Below are 24,352 nucleotides of genomic sequence, written 5' to 3'. Positions count from 1 at the left end.
GTCTTTAGGAAGACAACCTTGTCACATCTGAACTCACCATTCATAAGGTAGTTTCAAGAATCTACTACCAAAGTGTTCTCCCTTAAGTGCAAATATGATCCTGTTAACTTGCCAGCCAAAATTTTTCAGAAACCCCTCATTGTCTGTAAAGTCAAGTCTGCTACCTAGCCCCACCAAATCATCTGCAGCTAGCTCTCAGAACATAACTCCAAGCTGCCTCCTCTGGCAAATGCTTATCTTTGGCAGGCCTTAGCTCAAGTGACACCTTCTTGGGACTTTTAATTTCCTACTGCCTCCCCCAGTTGATTATTCCTTCCTTTGGGTCACCGCCAAACACCATCAATCATAGTGCTTGTCATACCTTGTTGCACTTTTTTATATCTTAGCCAAAGTGTAACAACTTGGTGGGCAGGAAGCATGGTGTATTCAATGCCCGGTTGACAGGGGGCTCTTAATTAATGCCTATTAGGTGGATAAAAATGACCTTTATGTCATATTTCAGGACTTATAGTTACACTGTGGAGCCTGAGAATCTAATTCAGTTCATAAAACAGTGTTAATAGGTACCTTTGTAATTGCTTATTCTTCAGACTTGTCAACCATTCCCCTAAGAACCAAATCATTCTGACCATTGTAGAAACCCTAATGTTGCAAACTGCGTATGTGCTGTGTTGTCATTGATTTCAGTTGGGTGACATGAAATCATCTCAAAGACAGCATCTAAAATTTATCCCTATAAAAAGAAAAAAAAAAAGGAGGAGGGGGTTGGAGGAGAAAAAAATAGTAACCAGCTTTCCTTCCTAACTCTTCTGGTTCTTTCAAATAATCTTTGATTCATAGAATTGGGCTTTTAGAAACTGGAAGAATCTCAGAGATCATCTAGGACAATACCCAGTTTCATAGGTGAGGACCCTGAGCCATAGGGAAGCTATATGACTTGTCTAAGTCCGTTGTTTAGGTAAGAAATGGAAGTACAATCCAGGCACTTTAGTACCCCCAACCCGCTAAATCTAATCCTTTAATTTTCAGTCGTGACAATGCATTAGAATCATCCATGCACTTCTTTAAAAATACCCTTTTCCTAAGTCTAGAGTGAAACCTGAGTGTATGAATATTGGAAATTTCTGTTTGAAAATTAACATCTCCAGCCCCTTCCCACTTTCTGACCTCATTTCCACCTCCCTAACCAAAGCCCTATCACTTCCAAGCCTGGCTTCTATGCTTCCAGTTTTCCCCTTAAATATAATTTTGCCAGATGAATTTTCCTAAACCACTTCTCAACCCTTAGGGCCTAGAAGAGTCAACCCACCTCTTGTTTAAAAGCTAATTCCTGGGCACCTGCGTGGCTCAGTCAATTAAGCATCTGCCTTCGGCTCAGGTCATGGTCCCGGGGTCCTGGGATCACCCCCGTGTCAGGCTCTCTGTTCAGTGGAGAGCCTGCTCTCCCCTGCCCATCCTCCCCACTTGTGCTCTCTCTCAAATAAATAAAACTCTTAAAAAATAAAAGCAAATTCCTGGGCCTGATCTTAGTGATTCTGACTTGGTAGGTCTGGGACAAGACATGGGAATCCGGATTAAACAAACAATGGAGAGGGGGTTGATTCTCTCATACAGATGGTCCAAAGATGGTCCATGAGAAAATCACTGCTCCAGTAAAATGCAGCTGATGCTTGAACAATCTGGAGGATATAAGCACCAACCCCACACAGTTGAAAATCCATGTTTGACTCCCCAAAACCTTAACTACCAATAGCCTATTACTGAACTTACTTAGAGTCAACTAACATGTCTCATACATTTTATGTATTATATACTGTAAAAGTAAGCTAAAGAAAAGAAAATGTTATTAAGAAGATCCTGAGAGAATGGGGCACCTGGGTGGCTCAGTCAGTTAAGCTCCAACTCTTGATTTCACTTCAGATCGTGATCACAGGGTTGTGAGATCGGGCACTGGGCATGGAGTCTTAAGGTTCTCTCCCTCTACCCCTCCCCATTCTCTCTCTCAAAAAAAGAAAGAAAATCATAAGAGAAAATATATTTACCATACTGCACTATGTTGTTTTTTTTTTTTAATCACATTTAAGTGGACCCGCAGTTTGAACCTATGTGGTTCAAGTCAACTGTAAATGTTAATTTTCTGACTAGGCTTTCAAGGCCGTCTGCCATTAGCCCATCGTCTTCAATCTTGTTTTTTCTCTTCTCAACTTGCTGTGCTCCCAATAAAGCATGTTCAAACCCAACCGCAATTCTACTTCTTTCCTTTACCCATGTTCTCTCTCCCTGTAATTCTCTATTGTACTACCCCCAACACATTCCTTCCTGTATAAATGCTATGCATTCTTCAAGTCTCTGTTCAAAGTCTGCTCCCATGAAAATGGCCCAACTCCTCTTTCCCACATTGATTTCTCTTTCTTTACATGTCTATAATGGTGAGTGTTAATATTACATAATTTTTAATTTACACAGTATCTTATGAGACTTCTGGGTGACACCCAGAAAGGTAAGCCCTCAAGTAACAAGTCATGTCATACTTTTTAATTGCTAGAGCATCTAGCACCATAGGAACAAAAGAGCTGCTTAGTAAAATATTTTTTATTAGATTGGAGTACTCAAGGACTAAGTCTAAGCTGTATTTATTCGTATTTTTATTTTGCAGTCAAAAAAAGTGAAGTAGAGTGTCTCCTAAGACTTTTTCACAGCTTGGTGGAAAGAGCTAATGTAAGACTTAATAATTCTGGACTAGATCGTAATGCTTTTCGAGCGATCCTGCACAGCATATTTGGAATGACTGATGATATGCTAATGAATAGGGGTAAGAGTCTTAAGAAATTGAAATGAGCCAAGCTGAGATGGCAATATATATGGTGTATATATTAATATGTGGCAAATATATATTTGTAATGACAAATTTATATATGGCAAATTTATATATATATATATATATATATATATATATGTATGTATTCAGTTGTCATCAAAGATTCCGAATTTTTTTTAAAAAATAGATTGAGAGGCGCCTGGGTGACTCAGTCATTAAGCATCTGCCCTCAGCTCAGGTCATGATCCCAGGGTCCTGGGATCGAGCCGCGCATTGGGCTCCCTGCTCGGCGGGAAGCCTGCTTCTCCCTCTCCCACTCCCCCTGCTTGTGCTCCTGCTCTCGCTATCTCTCTGTCAAATAAATAAATAAAATCTTTTAAAAAAATAAAAAATAAAAAATAAAAGATTGATTGATTTAGAGGGAGAGTGCAAGCCGGGGGTGTGCAGAGGAGAGAGAAAGGGACAAGCAGATTCTGTGCTGAGCACAGAGCCCCTCCAGGAGCTTGGGGGCTGATCCCACAACCCCCAGATCATGACCTGAGCCAAAAATCAAGAGTTGGATGCTCAGCCAATTGAGCCACCCAGGCGCCCCTTGAATTTTTCAAAGCCAAGCTATAAAGACTTAATTGTGGTAAGACTGCCAATATAAAACAAAGGTTGATTTGATTGTGAGGATGGTTTTTAATAAAAACTCAGAATTTCTTATCTCATAGTTGTACCACTTTGAGAAATAAACCAGTAATGAACTAAATAAGCTGGCAATATTTTTTTTAAAGTTAAGCATATGGCTTTTTATTCATGATGTCTTTGGATCCATATGCTGTAGACATGTAAACTATTAAATGACTTCTTTTTCCTCCTAAAAATACTGTGTCAGGACAAAAAATGATAATTACTCATTATACTAAAAAAAATAAAAGACAAGATCTTATATTTGAAATAGGAAATTATTGGGGCGCCTGGGTGGCTCAGTCGTTAGGCGTCTGCCTTCGGCCCAGGTCATGATCCCGGGGTCCTGGGATCAAGCCCCGCATCGGGCTCCCTGCTCAGCGGGAAGCCTGCTTCTCCCTCTCCCACTCCCCCTGCTTGTGTTCCCTCTCTCGCTGTGTCTCTCTCTGTCAAATAAATAAATAAAATCTTAAAAAAAAAAAAGAAATAGGAAATTATTTAATGTGATCCAGTTTCATTAACAAATTTTTAGTGTTCAATTTGATAAGTTTTGATGTAGGTGTATACCTTGAAACCATAATCATAATCAAAATAATCAACATCACCCCTAAGAGAGTCAATAACACTTTATTTTCTATAGGATATTAAGATTTCATTGGTAATTTTAAAAATAATGTTATTTTAGTAATTTATCTTTATGTATTTATACAGACTGTTTAGAACAGAATTTTGCCACTCTTTTTAAATGGATTTTATTTATATTATTACTGTCTTTTAAAGCTTTTATTTATTTATTTGACACAGAGAGAGAGCACAAGTAGGCAGAGCGGCGGGCAGAGGGAGAGGGAGAAGCAGGCTCCTCGCTGAGCAGGGAGCCCGATGTGGGGCTCGATCCCGGGACTCCAGGATCATGACCCGAGCCGAAGGCAGCCGCTTAACGACTGAGCCACCCAGGTGCCCCGATTATTATTATTTTTTAAAGTAATCTCTACATTCAACGTGGGGCTCAAATTCATGACCCCAAGATCAAGAGTCACATGCTCTACCAACTGACCTAAGCCAGGTGCCCCCTTTGCCTCTTTTTTATTTATTTATTTTTTAAAGATTATTTATTATTTTAGAGAGAGAGAGACAGAGCATAAGCAGGGGGAGGAGCAGAGGGAGAGGAGAGAGAAAGAATCTCAAGCAGACTCCCCGCTGAGCACGAACCCGATGCAGGGCTCGATCCCAGGACCCTGAGATCATGACCTGAGCCAAAATCAAAAGTTGGCTGCTCAACTAGCCACCCAGGCACCCCTGCCACTCTTTTTAAAATAAAAATTATCATCACCTTGATTAGCTTCACTGTTGCTCTTCTTGGCTCATAGTAACTGTACAAAACATCACAAGTGAAGTTCATCATTGATCATGAAGGAGAATAACTCTTTTCTTTCTACAAAAATCGGGGGGAAACATATTCCTAGTAATTTTGACTTTTAAGAAAGACTGTGCCAAAACCTTTTTTTCCCCTCAATTTGGGAGAAAAGTTTTTTGGTGTGTTTTTTTGTTTTTGTTTTGGAGGAAAGTTTTAAAAATCTTTTCATATATACTATATACTTTTGAATTATAAAATAGTTGTAAATTACAATATGCTTCTATGGTATTTTTCTTTCAGTATTTTTTGCATTTGACAAAGACAATGATAACTGCATAAATGCGAAAGAGTGGGTTAAAGGATTATCAGTGTTTCTTCGAGGGACTTTTGAAGAAAAGCTTAAGTGTAAGATTTCTATATGTGATTACTGACTTAGTAATATACATTGTCAATTTTGTATTTAGTGAATGCTTAAACATTTTTTCAAAAATACAAAATCCATGTTCTCTGTAGCAACCTTTCAAAAATAGTTCATGACAGCTTTAAAAAAAATCAAAACATGAAATGGGTGGCCTGTTTGATGGGAGAGTCCCTAGACCCAGGAACCCCAAACACTTCCTTCACTGGGTCTATAATGCCTAAATGTCACCAGGACAACTCTTTGGCTTAAGGCCCAGGCCAAGAGCAGCAAGTCAAGGTCAGGGCTTATGCCAACTCTAATCAGCCAACAAGGCCAAGGTTTTTGTGGCTGCCTCTGGGCTCAGCAGGAAATGGACCTTGATATACGGCAGTGCATAAGTCACAGTGAGGCCGTTCCTTGTCTCTTGATCAAAGAAAATATATGTGAGGGATTGACACAAAACAAGATGAAACGTAGGGGCGCCTGGGTGGCTCAGTCGTTAAGTGCCTTCGACTCGGGTCATGATCCCAGGGTCCTGGGATGGAGCCCCGCACCGGGCTCCCTGCTCCACGGGAAGCCTGCTTCTCCCTCTCCCACTCCTCCTGCTTGTGTTCCCTCTCTTGCTGTGTCTCTCTCTGACAAATAAATAGAATCTTAAAAAACAAACAAGATGAAACACACATTAACCATCAGACATCAATACCCTAGTGTTAGAATTTGTGTAGATGAGTGAAGAGAGGGAAGAAGGTTGAGGACAAAGAATGCCCACAGGGAGAAGGGTTACAGGAGTTTCCTACAGGACAGGAATGTTAGGAATTCCAAAGACAAAAATTTCCCTATTCACAATTTTGCCTAAAAATAAATAGCTCTGGCCTCACTTCACTGTACCATTGGTGTGATGTATATTTTCTATGTTTTATACCTCTGGGGCCAGGTTTTGGGGTGAGGAAACTGGAAAGAGAATAGGAACAGTTTTAAATGGCATTCTTCAAGGGAACAATTGCTTAAAGTGTCAAAATTGCTTAAAGTGTCAAATTGCTTAAGAAAAGGCTGTGGCGTTCTGAGTAAGTAAGCAAATTTTTGTCCCTTGTTCTTCCACTTGAATTTGGATTTGGGACATGGAAAAGAAGATCCCTACATTAAACACACATTTTTTAAACAATAGCAACAATTTTAAAAACCACCAACTTTCTCTGGTATTTATGATTTTTGTTTCTCTGTTTTGTGGGAGTTTTTTCTTAATTATTTTTATGGAGGTGAAATTGACATACAACATTATGTGGGTTTTCTTTTTTAAGATTTTATTTTGAAGTAATCTCTACACCCAACGTTGGGCTTGAACTCACAACCCCAAGATCAAGAGTCGCATGCTCCACTGAGCCAGCCAGGTGCCCCTGTGTTGGGGCTTTTATTTCCCTTAGCTTTTCTCCAGTCTAATTTTTCATGGGGGTAACATTTAAATATAGTTGCCACTTAAGTTTGTTGCAGCTTTCTTACACAAAAGTCTCACTGAGAAGTGAAAAGCTTAAGTTTTCATGGATGTAAATTCTTGTGCTGGTACATAGGGAAAATGACTGGGACTCCAGTGTTGTTATACTTGAGTGAATAGCATCACACTGTCAAAGAATTTTCCTCCTCCAATCCCTTTTCCTAAAAATGTTTCATATACGTTTCAGGATATGTTAACTTGGGGAAAATATTACTTCTCATAGGATTGTGCTGCATGTGTGCTATGGATTAAAGTACCTCAACAAAAAAGGCACAGTTAATCTGATACTCTGGAATTTTATACCTGATTCTATTGCTTTTGCCAAAACATTTAGCTAGATTACAAACTCCAGAAAAGCTCCTTCTTTACTGTATGTTTAGCACCTGAGGAAGGTCATCTGTGGCATGAATGAATGGTTGGAAGTCATGGAAGTCACTCTCCAGGGAGACAGAGATCATTTTGGGTAGTGCAATAGGCAGGCTCCAAGGGGATGACAGACTCACTACCCAAATATATTGAAAAGTGTTCTTTGTCAGTTATGTAATCAAGTTTGTACTTAGTTTTTATACTCTATTTAAGAAGAGAATCATAATATTGAGATACATACACACACACGTATGTATACACGAGTATATATGTATTGAATGATCATAGGTTTAAATATTTATCTCCAGGGGCACCTGGCTGGCTCAGTCAGTAGAGAATGCAACTCTTGATCTCTGGGTTGTGAGTTTGAGCCCCACATTGAGTGTAGAGTTTACTTTAAAAATATTTTTATATATCTCCTTTATTGCAGTTTCATCACATTTTTTCAAAGTCTATAAAATTCTTCTTTTATTTGTGTTTTACCTAAGACCCAGGAAATCATTCTACTAGAGGAGATGCTCAGTTCTGGGTCACCTAATACATATAAACTAATAACCACAATATAATGGGATTGCTTAGAAATCTATGTATTTTCAAAATACTATATGGGAGTGATGAGAAAGTTCATTCTAGTGGATCTTATAGATCAGAAGACACTTTCACAGAATAACTAGCCTTTCAGTTGGTTCTTGTAAATCTTGAGCAGAAAAAAACTAGAAAGAAAACCATGCTAGACAGTAGGAACAGTATGAATAAAAGCATGGATGTCTTACTGAGCATGCTGAGTTGGGAAAATTGGTATCGAGATGTGGGGCTAATAAGGTAAGTTGAACGTATATCATTAAAGTTGAGTCTTAGCAAATAGGATCAGTTTCCTCTCCCCAACACTCCCTAAGAGGACAGCTGTGAATCAACTATAATAAATAATGAAATATTGGTTGTAAGCAGGGGAGTTTCTTAGGAGATTGTTGAAGTTATCTAGGAAATAACAGTGGGGACAGAGAAGAACAGTGGGGACAGAGAAGAGGAAAAAGACTGTTAATATTTACAAGTTGGAATTGGTATCTCTTTGAATACAGAAGATACTATTTGTTTATAAATAGTTCCAAGTACCTAAATTAAGCTCGTTGATTTCAAGTATACCAGAAACAAGAAGTCACCAACTAAGATAATGTAGTATATTTAAATATACTTCACAAATGCCAAGACATCTTAGATATGTAAATTTCCAATGAGCTGCTTTTTAAAATACAGTTAGTTGTAAAGTACCTATAGGACTGATTCTCCAATATGGATTGAGGAATGGTTTCAACTGGCTACATCAGTTTTACCTAGGGAACATTTTAAAATACAGTTTTACCTGGAGAACATTTTAAAATAGCATTCCCTGAGCTGCTACGACCAAGGAATCTGGACTCTTACTTTGTGCTATCTCAATGAGGAGTTCTGTTTATTTGTTTTTTAATTATGAAGACTTAATATCAAATGTTTCTTACAAAGTTCATTCTGATATCCAATCTGTAACTGTGTCCTCTCCAATCTAGGTACACATGAACAGGAATCTGCATCTTTGTCAACCACTTTTTCCCCCCAAATTCTTTTATTTTTCTGGTTTTATTGAGAAATAATTGACACACATCACTGTATAAGTTCAAGGCAATACAGATTGGTTTGATTTACATATATTGTGAAATGATTACTACAATAGGTTCAGCTAACATCCATCTTCTCATACAGATACAATAAGAAGACAAGAAAAAGGAAAAAAAGACAAGAAAGGAAAAAAAATTCTCTCTGTGACAAGAACTCTTAGAATTCACTCTCTGAACAACTTTTCTCTATATCATACATCATTGTTAGCTCTAGTCATCATGTTGTACATTACTTCCCTAGTACTTATTTAACTTATATGGGAAGTTTGTACCTTTTGACCATCTTCCTCTAATTTCCCTTCCTTCAGCCCTCTCACCTCTGGTCACCACAAGGCTGATCTCTTTTTCTATGAGTTTGTTGTCAGGTTTTTTGTTTCTTTGGTTTGGTTTGGTTTGGTTTTTGTTTTTTCAGATTCCACATATAAGGGAGATTACAAAGTATTGTCTTTCCCTGTCTTAATTATTTTACTTAGGATACTGCCTTCAAGGCCCATCTGTGTGGTTACAAATTATAGGATTTCCTCATTTTTTAAATGGCTGAATAATATTCCATTACATGAATATATATATACCACAACTTCCTTTTCCATTCATTGATCGATAGAAACTTAGATCGTTTCCAAACCTTGGTTATTGTACATAGTGCTGCTATGATCATGGGGGTGCAGATATCTTTTTGAGTTAGTGTTTTCATTACCTTTGGATATATTCCCAGAAGTAGAATTGCTGGATTACAGGGCAGTTCTATTTTTAGTTTTATGAGGATCCTCCGTACTATGTTCCAGAACGGCTGCACTGGTTTATAATCCCACCAGCAGTAAACTAGGGTTCCCTTTCCTCCACATCCACACTAGCATTTGTTCTCTCTCTTGCTCTCTTTTTGATGATGGCCTTTCTCACAGGCATGAGGCAATATCTCATTACAGTTTTAATTTCCATTTCCCTAATGACTAGTGATGTTGAGCATCTTTTCTTGTACCTGTTGACTTTTCATTTATCTTCTTTGCAGAAATGTCTATTGAGGTCCTTTGCTCACTTTTTAATTGGGTTGGGGTTTTTTGCTATTGAATTGTAGGAGTTATTGGAGCACTGTTATACGTGTTCTATGCATGTTATACGCAAATAATGAATCATGGAACACTACATCAAAAACTAATGATGTAATGTATGGTGATTAACATAATAAAAAAATGAATATGTTAAAAAAATATATTTTGGATGTTAACACCTTATCTGATATGGTTTGCAAGTATTTTTTCCCATTCCACAGGTTGTCTTTTCATTTGTTGATGGTTTCTTTTACTGTGCAGAAGCTTTTTAGTTTGATATAGTCCCATTTGTTTATTTTTTATTTTGTTGCTTGTGCTTTTGGTGTCATAGCCATGAAACCATTACCAAGACCCATGCCAAGGAGCTTTGTTCCTCTGTTGTCTTCTAGAATTTCATGGTTTCAGGTTTCATAACATTTTTGAACTCTCACTTTCAAAATCCACATCCAAGGGGGGATTTAATCCTGTGGAAAGAAGTATAATAAAGGGTGCTTTATTTTAAAATCTCTCTATCATATGGACCAATAATTACAGACTGTATAAATTGTTTTTATCTTTTAAAAAACTATATATTGAAATAACTAAGGGGAAGACTAGTGATATTTTAACTGTTCTTATCCAAGTCTTTAAATTTCTTGTGCTTTGGACAGTCTGTTTTGAAGTTTACTATTTGAATGGTGACGGTTACATTTCTCGAGAAGAGATATTTGACATGTTGAAGAACAGTCTATGCCAACAGTCATCTGAAGAAGAGAGTGATGAAGGAATAAAAGAATTGGTAGATATAACACTGAAGAAAATGGTAAGAATGAAAACCTATAACTTATTATATCCAATCAAGCAGATGTTAGAGAAAGCTAAAGACAAAGAAATGATTTATGTCCCTCTATAATGATAGCAACCTTTACGAGGGCAAGGGATTTTTGTGTTTGTTTGTTTTCTGCTCCATCCATTGCCTAGAACAATGCCTGGCTGATAGTGGGTGCTCAGTAAATACTTATGGAATGGCTGGGTGATTAAATGAATCACCACGGGGTGCCTGGGTGGCTCAGTCGTTAAGCGTCTGCCTTCGGCTCGGGTCGTGATCCCAGGGTCCTGGGATCGAGCCCCGCATCGGGCTCCCTGCTCAGTGGGGAGCCTGCTTCTCCCTCTCCCACTCCCCCTGCTTGTGTTCCCTCTCTCGTTGTGTCTCTCTCTGTCAAATAAATAAATAAAATCTTAAAAAAAAAGTTAAATAAATAAATGAATCACCACACAAAATGAATGTTAATTAGTTTAAAATGTTTTACTATCCATAAAACCTCATTAATGTGTGGGTGGTAGTGCGGCAGATTTGATTTGTGTAAAATGGGATGCTACTCTCATCTGTCTTCATGACCCTCACCCTCCAATCCATCGAAACACAGTAACAAGATAACATAATAATTGAAATAGTTGTCCCTTATAGAGTACTTACTATATGCCAGGCCCTTCACAGAACTTTAATATATGAACTCATTTTAACCTTAAAACAACCCTATGTAGTAGAAATTACGATCTCTATTTTACAGATGAGAAAACTGAAGTACAAATAGGTTTACCCAAGGTCACACTAGAAAATGGGGTGCAGAATTCTTTCAATGAAACCAATAGTACCACTTTATTATGAACATAGTAATTTCTCTTCTTTTCTTACTATGACCCTATCCTGGATACCGGTGAAAATTTGTTACTCTGAGGCAGCCTGGACCCAGCTCACCTCCATTACTCTTCAGCGGATCGGGAAAGAAATAGATGATGGGGGCTGCTGAGTCTCACATTCAGCTAACACAGACTCTAGCATATCTTCTTCCATTAGAGATACTCTCACTAGCTGCTGCTAGGGCTGAGGGTAGACTTCTTGAGAGATAGTATGTTCCCCAATACTAAACCCACTCCCTTCTTTTTTGAAAGGGAGTATTATGGAGTGAATTTTTTCTGATAATTATTCAAACCTTTCTCTAAGTTAGACTCTCAGCAACCCTGATTTAGTTATGCCCAGAGTGAAAAAACAAGAGCCCATCAAATCAAACCCAAATTCAATTAAGTAAAGGCATTTATAATTTACATACATGGTCTCCCTATGTTTAATCTCCCATAGTCCCTGTCATTAACGCTCCAGGCAGGTCTGTCTTCTTCCTGACTTACACTCCCTCATATTGTCAGAATTCAGGTTGAGCCATTCTTCTGCATTTCCTCCCCATACCTCTCTGGCTACCTAAAGGCCATCTCAACCATCCTGAAAGACCTCCCAGTGGTCTGCAAGCATCTTCTCATGATTCTAGTCCATCCTGAACTGTTACTGCTCTCAGTGCCTTGCTCCTTACCTGAGCAACTTCACTTTTTTTTTTTTTTTTTTTTTTTGCAACTTCACTTTTATCGTTTTCACATAATGGGCTCCCAAGTCAGAGATCCTTTGAGGAACAAGTTCTACTACTACAAATTAAACTTGAAAATCTATGCCCTATGGTACTGTTTTTATCACAAAAGTAGCAATATAATAATATGTGTCCTCTAATTTTTTGTCTTATTCCCCCAATTAGAGTGCAAGTCCTTTAAGGACAGGGCTATATTTTATGTATCTAAAGTAACTCAGGTGTCTTAGTCCTCTTAGACTGCTATAACAAAATACCAGACTGGGTGATTTAAGCGGGAATGTATTTCTCAAAATCCTGAGACTGCGGGGTTGGGGGGGGGTGCGTCAGCCTGGCTCAATTGGTAGAGTATGCAACTTTTGATCTCAGGGTTGTAAGTTCAAGCCCCATGTTCGGTGTAGAGATTACTTAAAAATAAAATTTAAAAAAGTCCTGAGACTGGGAAATCCAAGATAAGGTGCCAGTTGATTCACTTCCATGGTGAGGGCTCTCTTCTGGCTTGTAGACAGCCACCACTTCAATGTGTCCTCACATGGCAGAAAGAGGGAGCTCTGGTCTCTCTCCACTTACATGGATAGTAATTGTATCTTGGGGGCTCCACCTTCAAGACATCCAAATCTAATTACCTCCCAAAGACCCCACCTTCAAAATCATCACACTGGGGGCTTTAACATGTGAATTCGGAGGCAGGAGGAACACAAACATTCAGCCCATAATACCAGGTATTCCAAATAGACTTACAGGAATAAGATAAGTAGCCTTGATAAAAAGTACCTTTTGATTTATGTAAGTAGTGTCCACAGAAGTGTAACTAATAATTTTCCTTGGCAAAGAGTTATTTTCCAGGCAAAATTAAAAACTATCATTTATCAAGAAATCACCTTCCTCTCTAGGATTATGACAACGATGGCAAAATATCTTTTCAGACTTTGAAAAAGGAGTAAAAGAAGAGAGACTTTTGTTGGAGGTGTTTGGACCATGTTTACCAGAAGCAAAGGTACAGTGCCAACAGATCAAATTGGTTAAGAGAAAATTATAAGGGATGAGAAAGTAATACTTGCTAGACAACTCACGTCTGTAGGGGTTTTGGCCCACTGCTGCAGTTCAGGCAAACATGAGGGTCTTCGCTCCATCCTAATGTGGGGCCCAACAATAATGACTATTTATTATATTCAACAGACTTTTTGAGCTTGTAACTTCTTTAGCTTATACACAATTCCTGATTTCTTTTATGTTAATGTTACTTTCCCAAAGAAAACTAAGGTATATTGGTTTGCTTAAGGGATAGAACACCGAACAGTATATTCAGCAAGTACCCACCATAAACTGCTAGGACAAAACTTGGTCTCTTTCAACTCAAATGTTGTCAAACAATGAGAATAATTAAGTTTTAAAAATCTTGGACACATTTAAAGTACTTTATAGTATTTGTGCTCATGAAGATTTTTCATTGATTAATTTGACACAAGTTTTCTGAGCCAGAAGAGCCAGCCTAATAATTGATTTGACACATTAATATTTCCTTTAATTCTTTCTTTGATCAACTGCTTTGTAAACCTGTAGAAACCTTTTATTCTCTGTAGTAATTTGGATGGCAATTTTGTGCATGAAATTGCATAATGTTAAGCTCTCCTGAGCTATCTCAGCTCATTTCTCTAATTTGTCCCATTGTAGTTTATTCCCACATTTTAATTCTGCCTGGAAATATGTAGTAAAATGCAATGTGTGAAAGGCAGACTTCTCATTTTGAGACTGATGGGGAACGGTATAGAATGGACTGGAATGGAGTGACTACTTAGGTCAGATGGAACACCAACAGTTCTTCAGTTGCTCCCAGAATTCAGTAGCTCAGTTATCCAGAGCCTTGCTACTCAGTGTAGTCTGTGCATGAGCAGCAATGGTATCACCTAGTAACTTGTGAGAAATGTAAAATCTCAGGCCCCACCCCAAACCAAATGCCTCAGAATCTTTTCTTTCTTTTCTTCTTTTTTCCTTTCCTCTCCTTTTTCCTTCCCTTTCCTCTTTTTCCTTCCCGTCTCCCTTTCCTCACCTTCCTTCTTTTCTTCCTTCCTTTTGATGCTTGACACAGCAAAGGTTCTTCTTTCTGTCCTTGTGGTCAAATACTGTGTATGTTGGTGGGAGTGGGGAGGCATGCTAGCCTCCACACAGTCACTGAAAAGATCCTGAAAAGATCAGAAATCCATTCAACAACACAGAACCCATTGAGCAGCTCCTCCCTTTAAGAATTTAAAAATTCTCCCTCAGAGAATTTTTTTTAATTGTGGTAAAATACATCTAACATAAAACGTACTGTCTTAATTACAAACCTACGGTTCAGGGGGCACCTGAACCTGCTCAGTCGTTAAGCATCTGCCTTCTGCTCAGGTCATGATCCCACGGTCCTGAAATCGAGCCCTACATTGGGCTCCCTACTCCGCGGGAAGCCTGCTTCTCTCTCTCCCACTCCCCCTGCTTGTGTTCCCTCTCTCGCTGTGTCTCTCTCTGTCAAATAAATAAATAAAATCTTAAAAAACAACATACAGTTCAGTAACTTCAGGTACATTCACAATGTTGTACAGTCTCCGGAACTCTTTTCATCTTGCAAAACTGAAACTCTACACCTTTAAATAATTCTGCATTCCCACCATCCTCCAGCTCCTGGCCACTACCATCAGAATTTGCGTTTTAATAAGGCCCTGAGGTAGAGATTCATAGCATCTTAATGTAGAAGCGTGTTCTAGACAGTAACTTGCTCTTTCCAATTCTATGCTTGGGTCTCTAAGGTGTCTTTTACAGTTCAGCGGAGAAAAATATCTAATTACCTTACAAGGAAGTAAGGCCACAAACCCCCTGCCTGCACCTTCTTTTAAAACCATCCACCACTTGGAGCCATCCCAGCAGGTTTGTATCAGTAGGTCATAACTGATGATGAACCTTCCTAACTGGTATATTCAAATTCAATCCAATAGGCAAGAGGTCTTTAGGTATAGAGTGAAAAGAAAAACAGACCACCATTTGGTATGGGCCTTCTCAAGTTATTTTTATCAGTAAAAAAAAAAAAAAAAATGGCAACAGCCTGAACATACTTATTCCAATTTCCAATTATGTGGTTCACTGACAGGAAAAGCAATGTGGGTATGCTAAAAGTAGCGGTTAGCAGTCTAGCATTTACAAATACAGATTCACTTCTGCCATAGATAAGCCAATTCTTCTTACAAGTTAACTGAAGAATGTAGGCTTCTAATTTCAGCTTTGTTCTAATAGTTTACCTTTTTTACTTTACAGAATTGTATTGATTTTGAAGCCCTGGCATTCAGACACATCCTGACTTCTAGTTTTTGAATGTGAATCACTCAATAATTATATTAAAATCAGAAGCAGATCCTGACTTTTATCTTCATTTGCATTGTAAAGTTTTTATCTTTGCTTCAGTTCATTTACATATAACTACTACGATGTGGCAAGTAATATTAAAAGAACAGTTTCTGTAACTTCTATTTTTTAAGATTTTATTATTTGTCAGAGAGAGAGAGAAAGCACAAGCAGGGGGCAGCGGCAGGTAGGAGAAGCAGGGAGCCTGATGCGGGACTTGATCCCAGGACCCTGGGATCATGACCTGAGCTGAAGGCAGACGCCTAACCGACTGAGCTGCCCAGGCATCCCCAGTTTCTGTAATATTAAGTATGATCAAAATAACACCTATAATAAGTAATGATAAACTAATTTTTTTTTTAAAGATTTTATTTATTTGACAGATAAGAGACACAGTGAGAGAGGGAACATAAGCAGGGGGAGCGGCAGGCAGAAGGAGAAGCAGGCTTCCCACTTAGCAGGGAGCCCGATGCGGGGCTCGATCCCAGGATCCCGGGACCATGACCTGAGCCGAAGGCAGATGCTTAACGACTGAGCCACCCAGGTGCCCCTAATTTTGTTTTTTAAGTTAGCCAACAAGCTTGGTTCTTGTGGCAAATACTGTGAATAAGCCTTTCACAACCCTCTTTTCTCTTGCTTCCTCATCCACAGAAGTTGGAAACGTAAACATTCACAATGCCAGACCTCCCCAGTTTAGCAACGGCCATGAGCCCACTTCTAGCCAAAAAGATGTAACCAAAGTCACTGAGTAGAGCTCCTGGAAAAGTTTAGTTTTCTTTTTTTAAGGAACATATTTGGCTGGCATGTATTTTGTCCATGATAAACTAATTTTTAAAAATGAAATTTTATTAGGTAAGTAGCTTGAATGATATTACAAAGAGGAGTGCATTAAAAAATACCAGCAGTAGAATCTCTTCAACAATTAAAACGATAGGCTAAAAATAAAAAATAGAGTGCTGTAAAAAACAGAATTTGCTGCTGAGTCTATATTCTTCTTCTTTGCTTTAATGGACGACTTGTATGCACATCTTCCAGCTTGTCTTCTGGAGGTTTTGGCACAGATGAGATGACCTAGTTTTAAAAAAGAGAACCACCAAAATTAGCTTTTATAGTACAAGAATAAGTAAACTAAACTATTAGAAGAGGTAGGATATAACTAATAAAAAAAAATTCTAAAAATAAAAAAATAAAAAATAAATAAATAAAAAGAAGAGGTAGGATATACATCTAGTAGTCCAATTCTTGCCCTCACGTTTGAGGCAGAGTGAGCCCAATTTCAGGGTACAGCCTACGATCTAGGCACAGTTTTCTGTCCAAACACTGATGAGAGTAAAATTTCTAAAGCCATTTAGAAGAAAAAAAATTGGAAGAGAGAAATGTAAATACATACTCTACGTTAACAATCCTTTATATATCTGAAGTCACTTGCTATCTGATGGATACAGATAGACATCCTGATTCTGCATAACTCAAAACACTAATAACATCTGATGTATTTAAGAGACATGGAGCCTTGGGGGGAGATGAGAAATTTGGAGAAATAAGCAGAAAATGGTATAATACTCAATTTCCTAGGGAAGGGAAACCAAACACACCATCAGAAAAAGAGTGGACAATGAGTTAAAGCAGAGTATGACAGTCTTCATTTAGATGCACAATTATTAGAAACTGTAGTAAGTTGTAGTTAGTTTTTCTCAATTTTGTTGTTCTACTGTTTCCTTATCTAGGATTTGGACCTAACAACTTTTTTCTTTTCCCCTGAGATTTTTTTATTTATTTGTCAGGGAGAGAAAGAGCACGTGTGAGAATGAAAGAGTGTGGGCAAGCGCGCAGGCAGAGGGAAAAGCAGGCTCCCCACGGAGCACGGAGCCCCATGCGGGACTCGATTCCAGGACCCTGGGACCTGAGCTGAAGGCAGACGCTAACCGACTGAGCCACCTAGACGTCCCCTAACAACTTTTTTCTTGAAAATATAGTCAGCTCTGGCTAAGAGAGCTATGTATCTGCATCTACGCCTCAGTTCAACTATATCTGAAGGAAGGAAGGGGGCCAGCACAAACTAAAAAAAATTAAAGAGGTTTAAGCATGGAAATTGTGTTCACAGATTTTTATTATTATAAAATAAGCCCTCACCCTTAATCAGATAATTTTCAGGTAACAAAACAACACATAAATTAAGCCACGTTAGACTCCCTTCATCACACTGTAAAATACATATACAACTGCATGAAAAGCACTTTCTGAACCTCAGAGTTAAAGTTTAGGAGAATGGTCTTTCTCCCTCAATTAGATTTCTAAAAGGCTTGCCCCATAAAAAGGTATCTTTCAAAAGCTAATTCAAATGTTAGCTTTCTTTCATTTGTGCTTAGAAAATGGCAAATGATTACATAAATAACATGTAAAGAAATTACTACTTAAGTAGCACAATGAAACTAATCTATTTAAGAAGTTGACATTTTGAAATGCAGACCTTAGGGCCTAGTCTTTAGAAATCTCACCTTATTCTATGGCTATTTTTATCAAAGAAGCAGAAAGCATTTTAATTCGATGTAATTTGTAATAACTTTGAACTTGAGAGAAATAAGTTGTAATAATTTTCCTTCAACACAATAGTTCTGTACTTTAGCTCATAATAGAACCATCTGGAGAGCTTTAAAAAGGGAGGGCCTGGGCTCCACTCTCACAGGCTGACCTCACTGACTAAAACCACTGCTTTTTATTTTAGATCTAGAATGATATAAAATATGTTATGTTCATTGTTTAAAGCAAGGATTAATGACATCAAAGCACATACATTTCTGTTAGATTCAGTTACTTCAACAGAGAACTGTAGAAAAACACATCAATGAGGCGCCTGGGTGGCTCAGTTGTTAAGCGTCTGCCTTCGGCTCAGGTCATGATCCCAGGGTCCTGGGATCGAGCCCCACATCGGGCTCCCTGCTCAGCGGGAAGCCTGCTTCTCCCTCTCTCACTCCCCCTGCTTATGTTCCCTCTTTTGCTGTCTCTCTCTCTCTCTGTCAAATAAATAAATAAATAAATAAATAAATCTTTAAAAGAAAAATCAAAAAACTGAAAATGAAGAAAATTAATGACAATACTTTAGTTGCCACAAATCTCCATTTAGCTGTTAGTCCTATGACCAAACGGTCTCTTAAAACAGTTTTTGTTTTTTTTGTTTTTCATGATTTTGTTTATTTGACAGAGAGAGAGAGATCACAAGCAGGCAGACAGATAGGCAGGGAGAGGGAGAAGCAGGCTCCCGCTGAGCAAGGAGTCCGATGCGGGGTTCGATCCCAGGACCCTGGGATCATGACCTGAGCCGAAGGCAGATGCTCAAGCGACTGAGCCACTCAGGCGCCCTTAAAAGAGTTTTTTTTTTTTTTTAAAGATTTTATTTATTTATTTGACAGAGAGAGACACAGAGAGAGAGGGAACACAAGCAGGGGGAGTGGGAGAGGGAGAAGCAGGCTTCCCGCCGAGCAGGGAGCCCGAAGCGGGGCTCGATCCCAGGACCCTGGGATCATGACCTGAGCCGAAGGCAGACGCTTAACCGACTGAGCCACCCAGGCGCCCCCTTTGAAACAGTTTTTTAAAAATGATTTTACCTCTTGAAGTTTATTCCGAATTAAATTCGCTGTTGTATTCAATGAGTCGTCATGCATGTCCACTTTAGGTATACCTGGTAACAGAGGCCCAATCATAACCTCATTACTACTCGTGCTCGTTTCGAGAAAAGTTCCAATTTTACGGTCATCTTCTCTTCTTCTTTTCCGCTCCTGCAGCTGTGTTGTCCTCGGCATAAATCTGTCCACTGCCTCTGAAGAAGTAACAGCCTTCTGTGCACCAGGGCAAGCCAACGAGTTTTTAAAAGGTTTCATTTGTATCTTCTGCGAAGAGTCATTGTACATACAATGTTCCACTGTTTCAGCATGGTTTCTACCATCCCGAGAGAAGTTTGATTCCCTGTCCATATGCTCCCCTGATGAACATGCACATTTTGAGGAAAAATAACATAAAGGCAATTCACAAGAATAAGGAAGACAAGGATCTGAGTTGCCAGTAGAAGTGTTCTGCGTGGTTGCACAAAATCCAGATGTCCCTGAATGGAAGTCCTGTCTAAAATCTTTTGTGTCTTTAAGCTCTGTAACCAGTTTCTTCTTTGTCATGTAATGATCTTTATATTACAATTTAAAAGGTGAGAGAAGAGGAAAAAAAAATAGTTCATTTATTGTTTCCATCATTCAGAAATGTGTAATTTTAAGAACAAACATTACTTTAAAATGTTAACAAATGCTACTCTGAAAAATTTATTTCTTGAGCCGGCAATACCTTCATGTGTTTAAAAGCTAAAAAGGATAAAGGGTTTATTAGTGTCAGGCTTCGCTTTCTTTGCTCCCCATATGCCTGGTTTCCACTCCTCCATAAGTAATCCCTACTTTCTTATTTATCTGCCCAGTATGTCTTACTTTTCCTCCTCCCACCTACTCCTCTTTTTCTCCCATAATATCCATTTCTCTGTGCCTTTGCGTTTTCCACTTAACTGTAGATCTTAGAGGCTTTTTTCTAGGTCATTACATTAAATGCTTTTTTTTTTTTTTTCACAGCTTTGGAGTATTCTACTATATGAATATATCATACTGCTTAGTTTGTGTTTGTTAGTTTTTAAAGGCGGCAAATATGCTGGACCCATATTTTGTTATTTTATTTGTTACACAACCATAAAAGCTTTCCTGGAGCTATTCACATATCCCACAGGTTAATGTTCAATGTCTACTAATGACGAGGGACTCTCAACAGCTCTCTTGCCAAATTTTCAGGTAAGTTTTCCAAAAGTCTTCCCACCTTATTTCTCTCTTCACCTCTGTCACACACCCTTCCCCAATCAGTCATAAAATCGTCATAGTCAATAACTATATGGACAAAAAAAAAAAAAACCAACAACTATATGGACACTGACTCTGTCTTTCAACTAAAGGGCAGAAGTTTGACAATCTGAGCCTCCAGTATTACTCAGATTTCAGACCACGTACATTATTTTAGTCCAATTCTGAGTGCTCTGTTCCTACAATCCTTGTATTGTAGGAACCTGGAACACTCTGTGTTATTCCAGGCACCTGGAATTTGTGTCTAGGGAAACTCAGCTGGGAATATGGGGCACGTGGCCAGCTGCTGGTAAAAAGTAGAATTTTTCCAAATTTAGCAGTTTTAGATTGGCAGCTGGTAACTAGTCTGCAAATAAATCATAATTGTTTCTCACTGCCTTTAGGTCAAGCCTTAATTCCTTAGCATGGGATACAAGGCCCTTCATGATTCAGTTCCCGTCCTCTTTTCTAGTCTTATTTCTCACATGTAGCCCTTGTGTTGTGGTTATCCTGTACTATTCATGTTCTTTCAAACACATGATGCTCATTTATTCATGCCACTTGGCCTACCTTCCCCTCACTTCCTCTCCCCTTCTGAGTAATGTCTACTTATCCTTCAAAACCCAGTGGCCACCTTTCTCATCCTGTAGGAACTCTTCCACAAACCAACATCTCTCCCTTTCCAGCCCAGATTACTTAAGAGTGCTGCACAGAATCCTGCAGTTTACAGTTACTGAATATTGTGATCATTTATCTGCCTCTCTTCCCACTAGACTGGGAGCTCCATGATGATATACCGAGCAGAGTGCCTGACACATAGGAGGTGTTTAGTAACTGGCTTTCCATACCTTTATTTTTAGTAGTTCTTGCTATATAAGCCTTTCTCTCCTGTAATTTTTTTCTAGTTTCTTCAACTGTTTCAAATTCTGGAGCATAGCACACATGAAGCAATCCACCAAAGAAACTCTGTTCATCCATTTTTCTCTTGGCTGTCCTAAACAGAAATACATGATAGCATGGTTTATTAATCCTGATTTACTTAGGATGAAAGCTGAATTAGTATACAATGCATTGATCTAAAGAGCAAAGTTCAGGTTTTGCTATGTGTACCTACATCCTATTGTTTGGCAGTTAAGATGTTCTACCTGTGGATGGAACTGACTCTACTGATGTGGTGCGCACTCTTCGCGCCTTTCATCCCCTCTCCCTACAGTGCGAACAGGTTTTGAGCTAAGTCATCCACACATAACCAGACTCCCTTTAATTAACTTAGGAGCCAGCAGTTAACCTGAGGTACACAATCTGTGGTCATGAAATAGAGATCTCTCTGTGTTAAATGGTCCTTAAGAGTTAGGTCATACCCAATTTAGCCTTTTTGGCACAATGGGATTCATACATAAAAATTAATAAAAATAATACTGTAATCGTAAAATCTTTAATAATTAAGTAAATACTGAATACATAATTAATCAATGAGAAAGTTAGAAGATGATATTCAACAAATACTTATTAAATATATATAAGTGGCCAGGCCTTCTACTACAATAAATACTTAAGTACTTTTGTGCCCAGGGATAATGATAAAAATACTTCCTGAGATTTTACCACGCACCAGGTAGTGCCCTAAGTGAATTAACATTTCATAAAACCATATGATGACACTGAGGCCTAGGGAGATTTATAACATGCTCACACTAGTTTGTGGAGCTATGATTCAAACTGAGATGTTGAACTCCACAGCCTACTGTACTACGTGCTGTGGGAGATGCAAAAGCTCTAGAAAATATGCCCCGTGAGGGGCAGGCAAGTTTGTTAAGGAAAGTGAGATTACATATGACAGCAAACTGAGAACAATACATGACCCCATAAAATCAAGTGGCAGACTGCAAGTGCTATTTGTAGTACAGAAAGACAATATAAATGGTGGGGCGCCTGGCTGGCTATGTCGGTAGGCCATGCAATTCCTGATTTCGGGGTTGTAAGTTGGAGCCCCACGTTGGGTGTAGAGATTACCTAAAAATAAAATCTTAAAAAAGAGAGAGAAAAAGAAAATATGAATGGTAATAGCCAAAGAAGGATGGGTCTTGGATCAGATTAGTGACAAGCATAGGGTCAACATAAAACTAGATAAGGCGTTTCATGGTTCAGCCTTATTGAAGCAGAGAATTTGTTATACAGAAAGCTGGAAAAGGTTAGGTCAATTCACAAAGGTGCATAACATTAAGAACTTCAATAGCTAATGTTTACTGCATTCTGAACATAGGAAGCACTACATTTAGCCCCTTTACATGGGTTATCTCATACCATCCCCACACAACCCCCAAGATAGGTTCTTTCACCATACAGATTTCATAGAATAGAAAAAACAGGCTTATTGAGGTTAAATAACTTGTCCAAAGTCGTGGTTTTAGTAAGCAGTGGAGTTCAAAAACTTACCCCAAACCCTTTTTTTAATCTACCACAATACATGACCAAAGGCTGTTAAGCATGGGAATGACATTTGAGACTGGAGTAAGATAAAAATAATACAGGGCCATGTTAGGTTATTGAGTAATTCAGGTATGAATGAGGGACAACTGGGACCAAAGTGATAGCAATGGGAATGGAGGAAATGAAACTTATGCTTAACTTGCACATTACCTTGCACTTTGTAAATTCATAAATTTAATAAGATAAACTTCTGTAAAGTCTTCTGCTGGGTATTCATCTAGAGGATTATACTGTTCAATTGCACCATATAGAGCAAATCGCTCAACTAATTCCTTCATTGCTCCCACTGCAGGAACTCCTTGTATTAACAAGTACCGAGATTCCAAATTGATTGTATATACCTAAAAGAAATGCAAACACATAAAAATGTATTTTCCAAATAAACCTAAGACATATCTTCTTTTTTTAAATAATTTTTTATTATGTTAGGTTAGTCACCATATATTACATCATTAGTTTTTGATGTAGTGTTCCATGATTCATTGTTTGCATATAACACCCAGCGCTCCATGTAATACGTGCCCTCCTTAATACCCATCACCGGGCTAACCCATCGCCCCACCTCCCTCCCCTCTAAAACCCTCAGTTTGTTTTTCAGAGTCCATCGTCTCTCACGGTTCGTCTTGCCCTCTGATTTCACCCCCTTCGTTTTTCCCTTCCTTCTCTTAATGTCCTCCATGCTATTCCTTATGTTCCACAAATAAGTGAAACCATATGATAACTGTAAGACATATCTTCTATTAAAAAAAAAAAAGCTCTGGGGATTAAAGACTACACTTATGCTGAGCACTAAGTAATGTACAGAATTGCTGAATCATTACACTGTACCTGAAACTAATATAACACTGTATGTTAACTATACTGGAATTAAAATTAAAAACTTAAAAGCTCTGAAAAGAAGAAACATTCCGTTCAGCCGGTCTGCAGAAAAAATAAAGAATAAATTCACCCCTCCGTGTGAGGGCCTCTAATTAAAACACAGACTATCTTCAGTCGACATATTTTGCAGAAGTTGGCTCAGAAGAAGTTACTAGAGAGAGAGAACAAAGATTCACTGAGTGCTTACCATGCGCCAAGCACTACTGTAAACACGGAAGATACAATGACTAAAACAAAGCCCTGTCCTTCCGGAGCTGACGTTATAGCAGTTGACCAAAGGGTTCGTGAGAATCTTTGGTCACTGAGTACCAGTTTCTCATACCCATCTCCAATGACTGATGGACAGGACCGCAGCCCTTCAAGCCTCTATTTACATAAACTGGGCATGTGGAGCTAGAGCTAAGAAAAAGCTATCAGGAATAGCGAATGAAACCAAAATCACTTTACCTTGACAGCACGAGGCCGCCGCCCCTCCCGATACTTGGCCCGCGTGTCGCATACAGCCCTCTGGACGTGGTGGTCAAATACGCCTCCAAGCTCCCCGCCGCTCGACGCCATC

The 24,352-nt window shown here is 38.7% G+C and overlaps 3 protein-coding genes across 3 annotated transcripts in view; 2 read left to right on the top strand and 1 right to left on the bottom strand.

Annotated features, from left to right (window-relative positions):
- The window catches only part of FAM133B (family with sequence similarity 133 member B), a 38,001-nt gene extending 35,325 nt beyond the window's left edge, over positions 1-2,676 (top strand). The window contains exon 12 of the mRNA XM_044920073.1: positions 2,657-2,676. The gene's annotated coding sequence lies outside the window, so the exon portion shown is untranslated. The remainder of the gene's footprint in view (positions 1-2,656) is intronic.
- LOC110580021 (EF-hand calcium-binding domain-containing protein 1-like) overlaps positions 1-19,416 on the top strand; it is a 25,704-nt gene extending 6,288 nt beyond the window's left edge. Inside the window, 6 exon segments of the mRNA XM_021689676.1 lie at positions 2,657-2,812; positions 5,142-5,246; positions 10,448-10,599; positions 13,084-13,111; positions 13,114-13,187; positions 19,345-19,416. Of these exon segments, the coding sequence (XP_021545351.1) occupies positions 2,657-2,812; positions 5,142-5,246; positions 10,448-10,599; positions 13,084-13,111; positions 13,114-13,187; positions 19,345-19,383 (554 nt within the window). The 3' untranslated portion in view covers positions 19,384-19,416.
- RBM48 (RNA binding motif protein 48) lies at positions 16,324-24,352 on the bottom strand. The gene is made up of 5 exons (XM_021689677.1): positions 24,241-24,352; positions 23,065-23,255; positions 21,273-21,418; positions 19,168-19,736; positions 16,324-16,633 (listed from the first exon to the last, which is right to left on the bottom strand). The coding sequence occupies exons 1-5, from the start codon at positions 24,349-24,351 to the stop codon at positions 16,547-16,549; spliced, it is 1,104 nt and encodes a 367-aa protein (XP_021545352.1). The 5' UTR covers position 24,352; the 3' UTR covers positions 16,324-16,546.

This window comes from Neomonachus schauinslandi, chromosome 12 (assembly GCF_002201575.2).
Source record: "Neomonachus schauinslandi chromosome 12, ASM220157v2, whole genome shotgun sequence".
NCBI classification, from domain to species: domain Eukaryota; kingdom Metazoa; phylum Chordata; class Mammalia; order Carnivora; family Phocidae; genus Neomonachus; species Neomonachus schauinslandi.
This window is presented reverse-complemented; position numbering and strand designations above follow the sequence as displayed.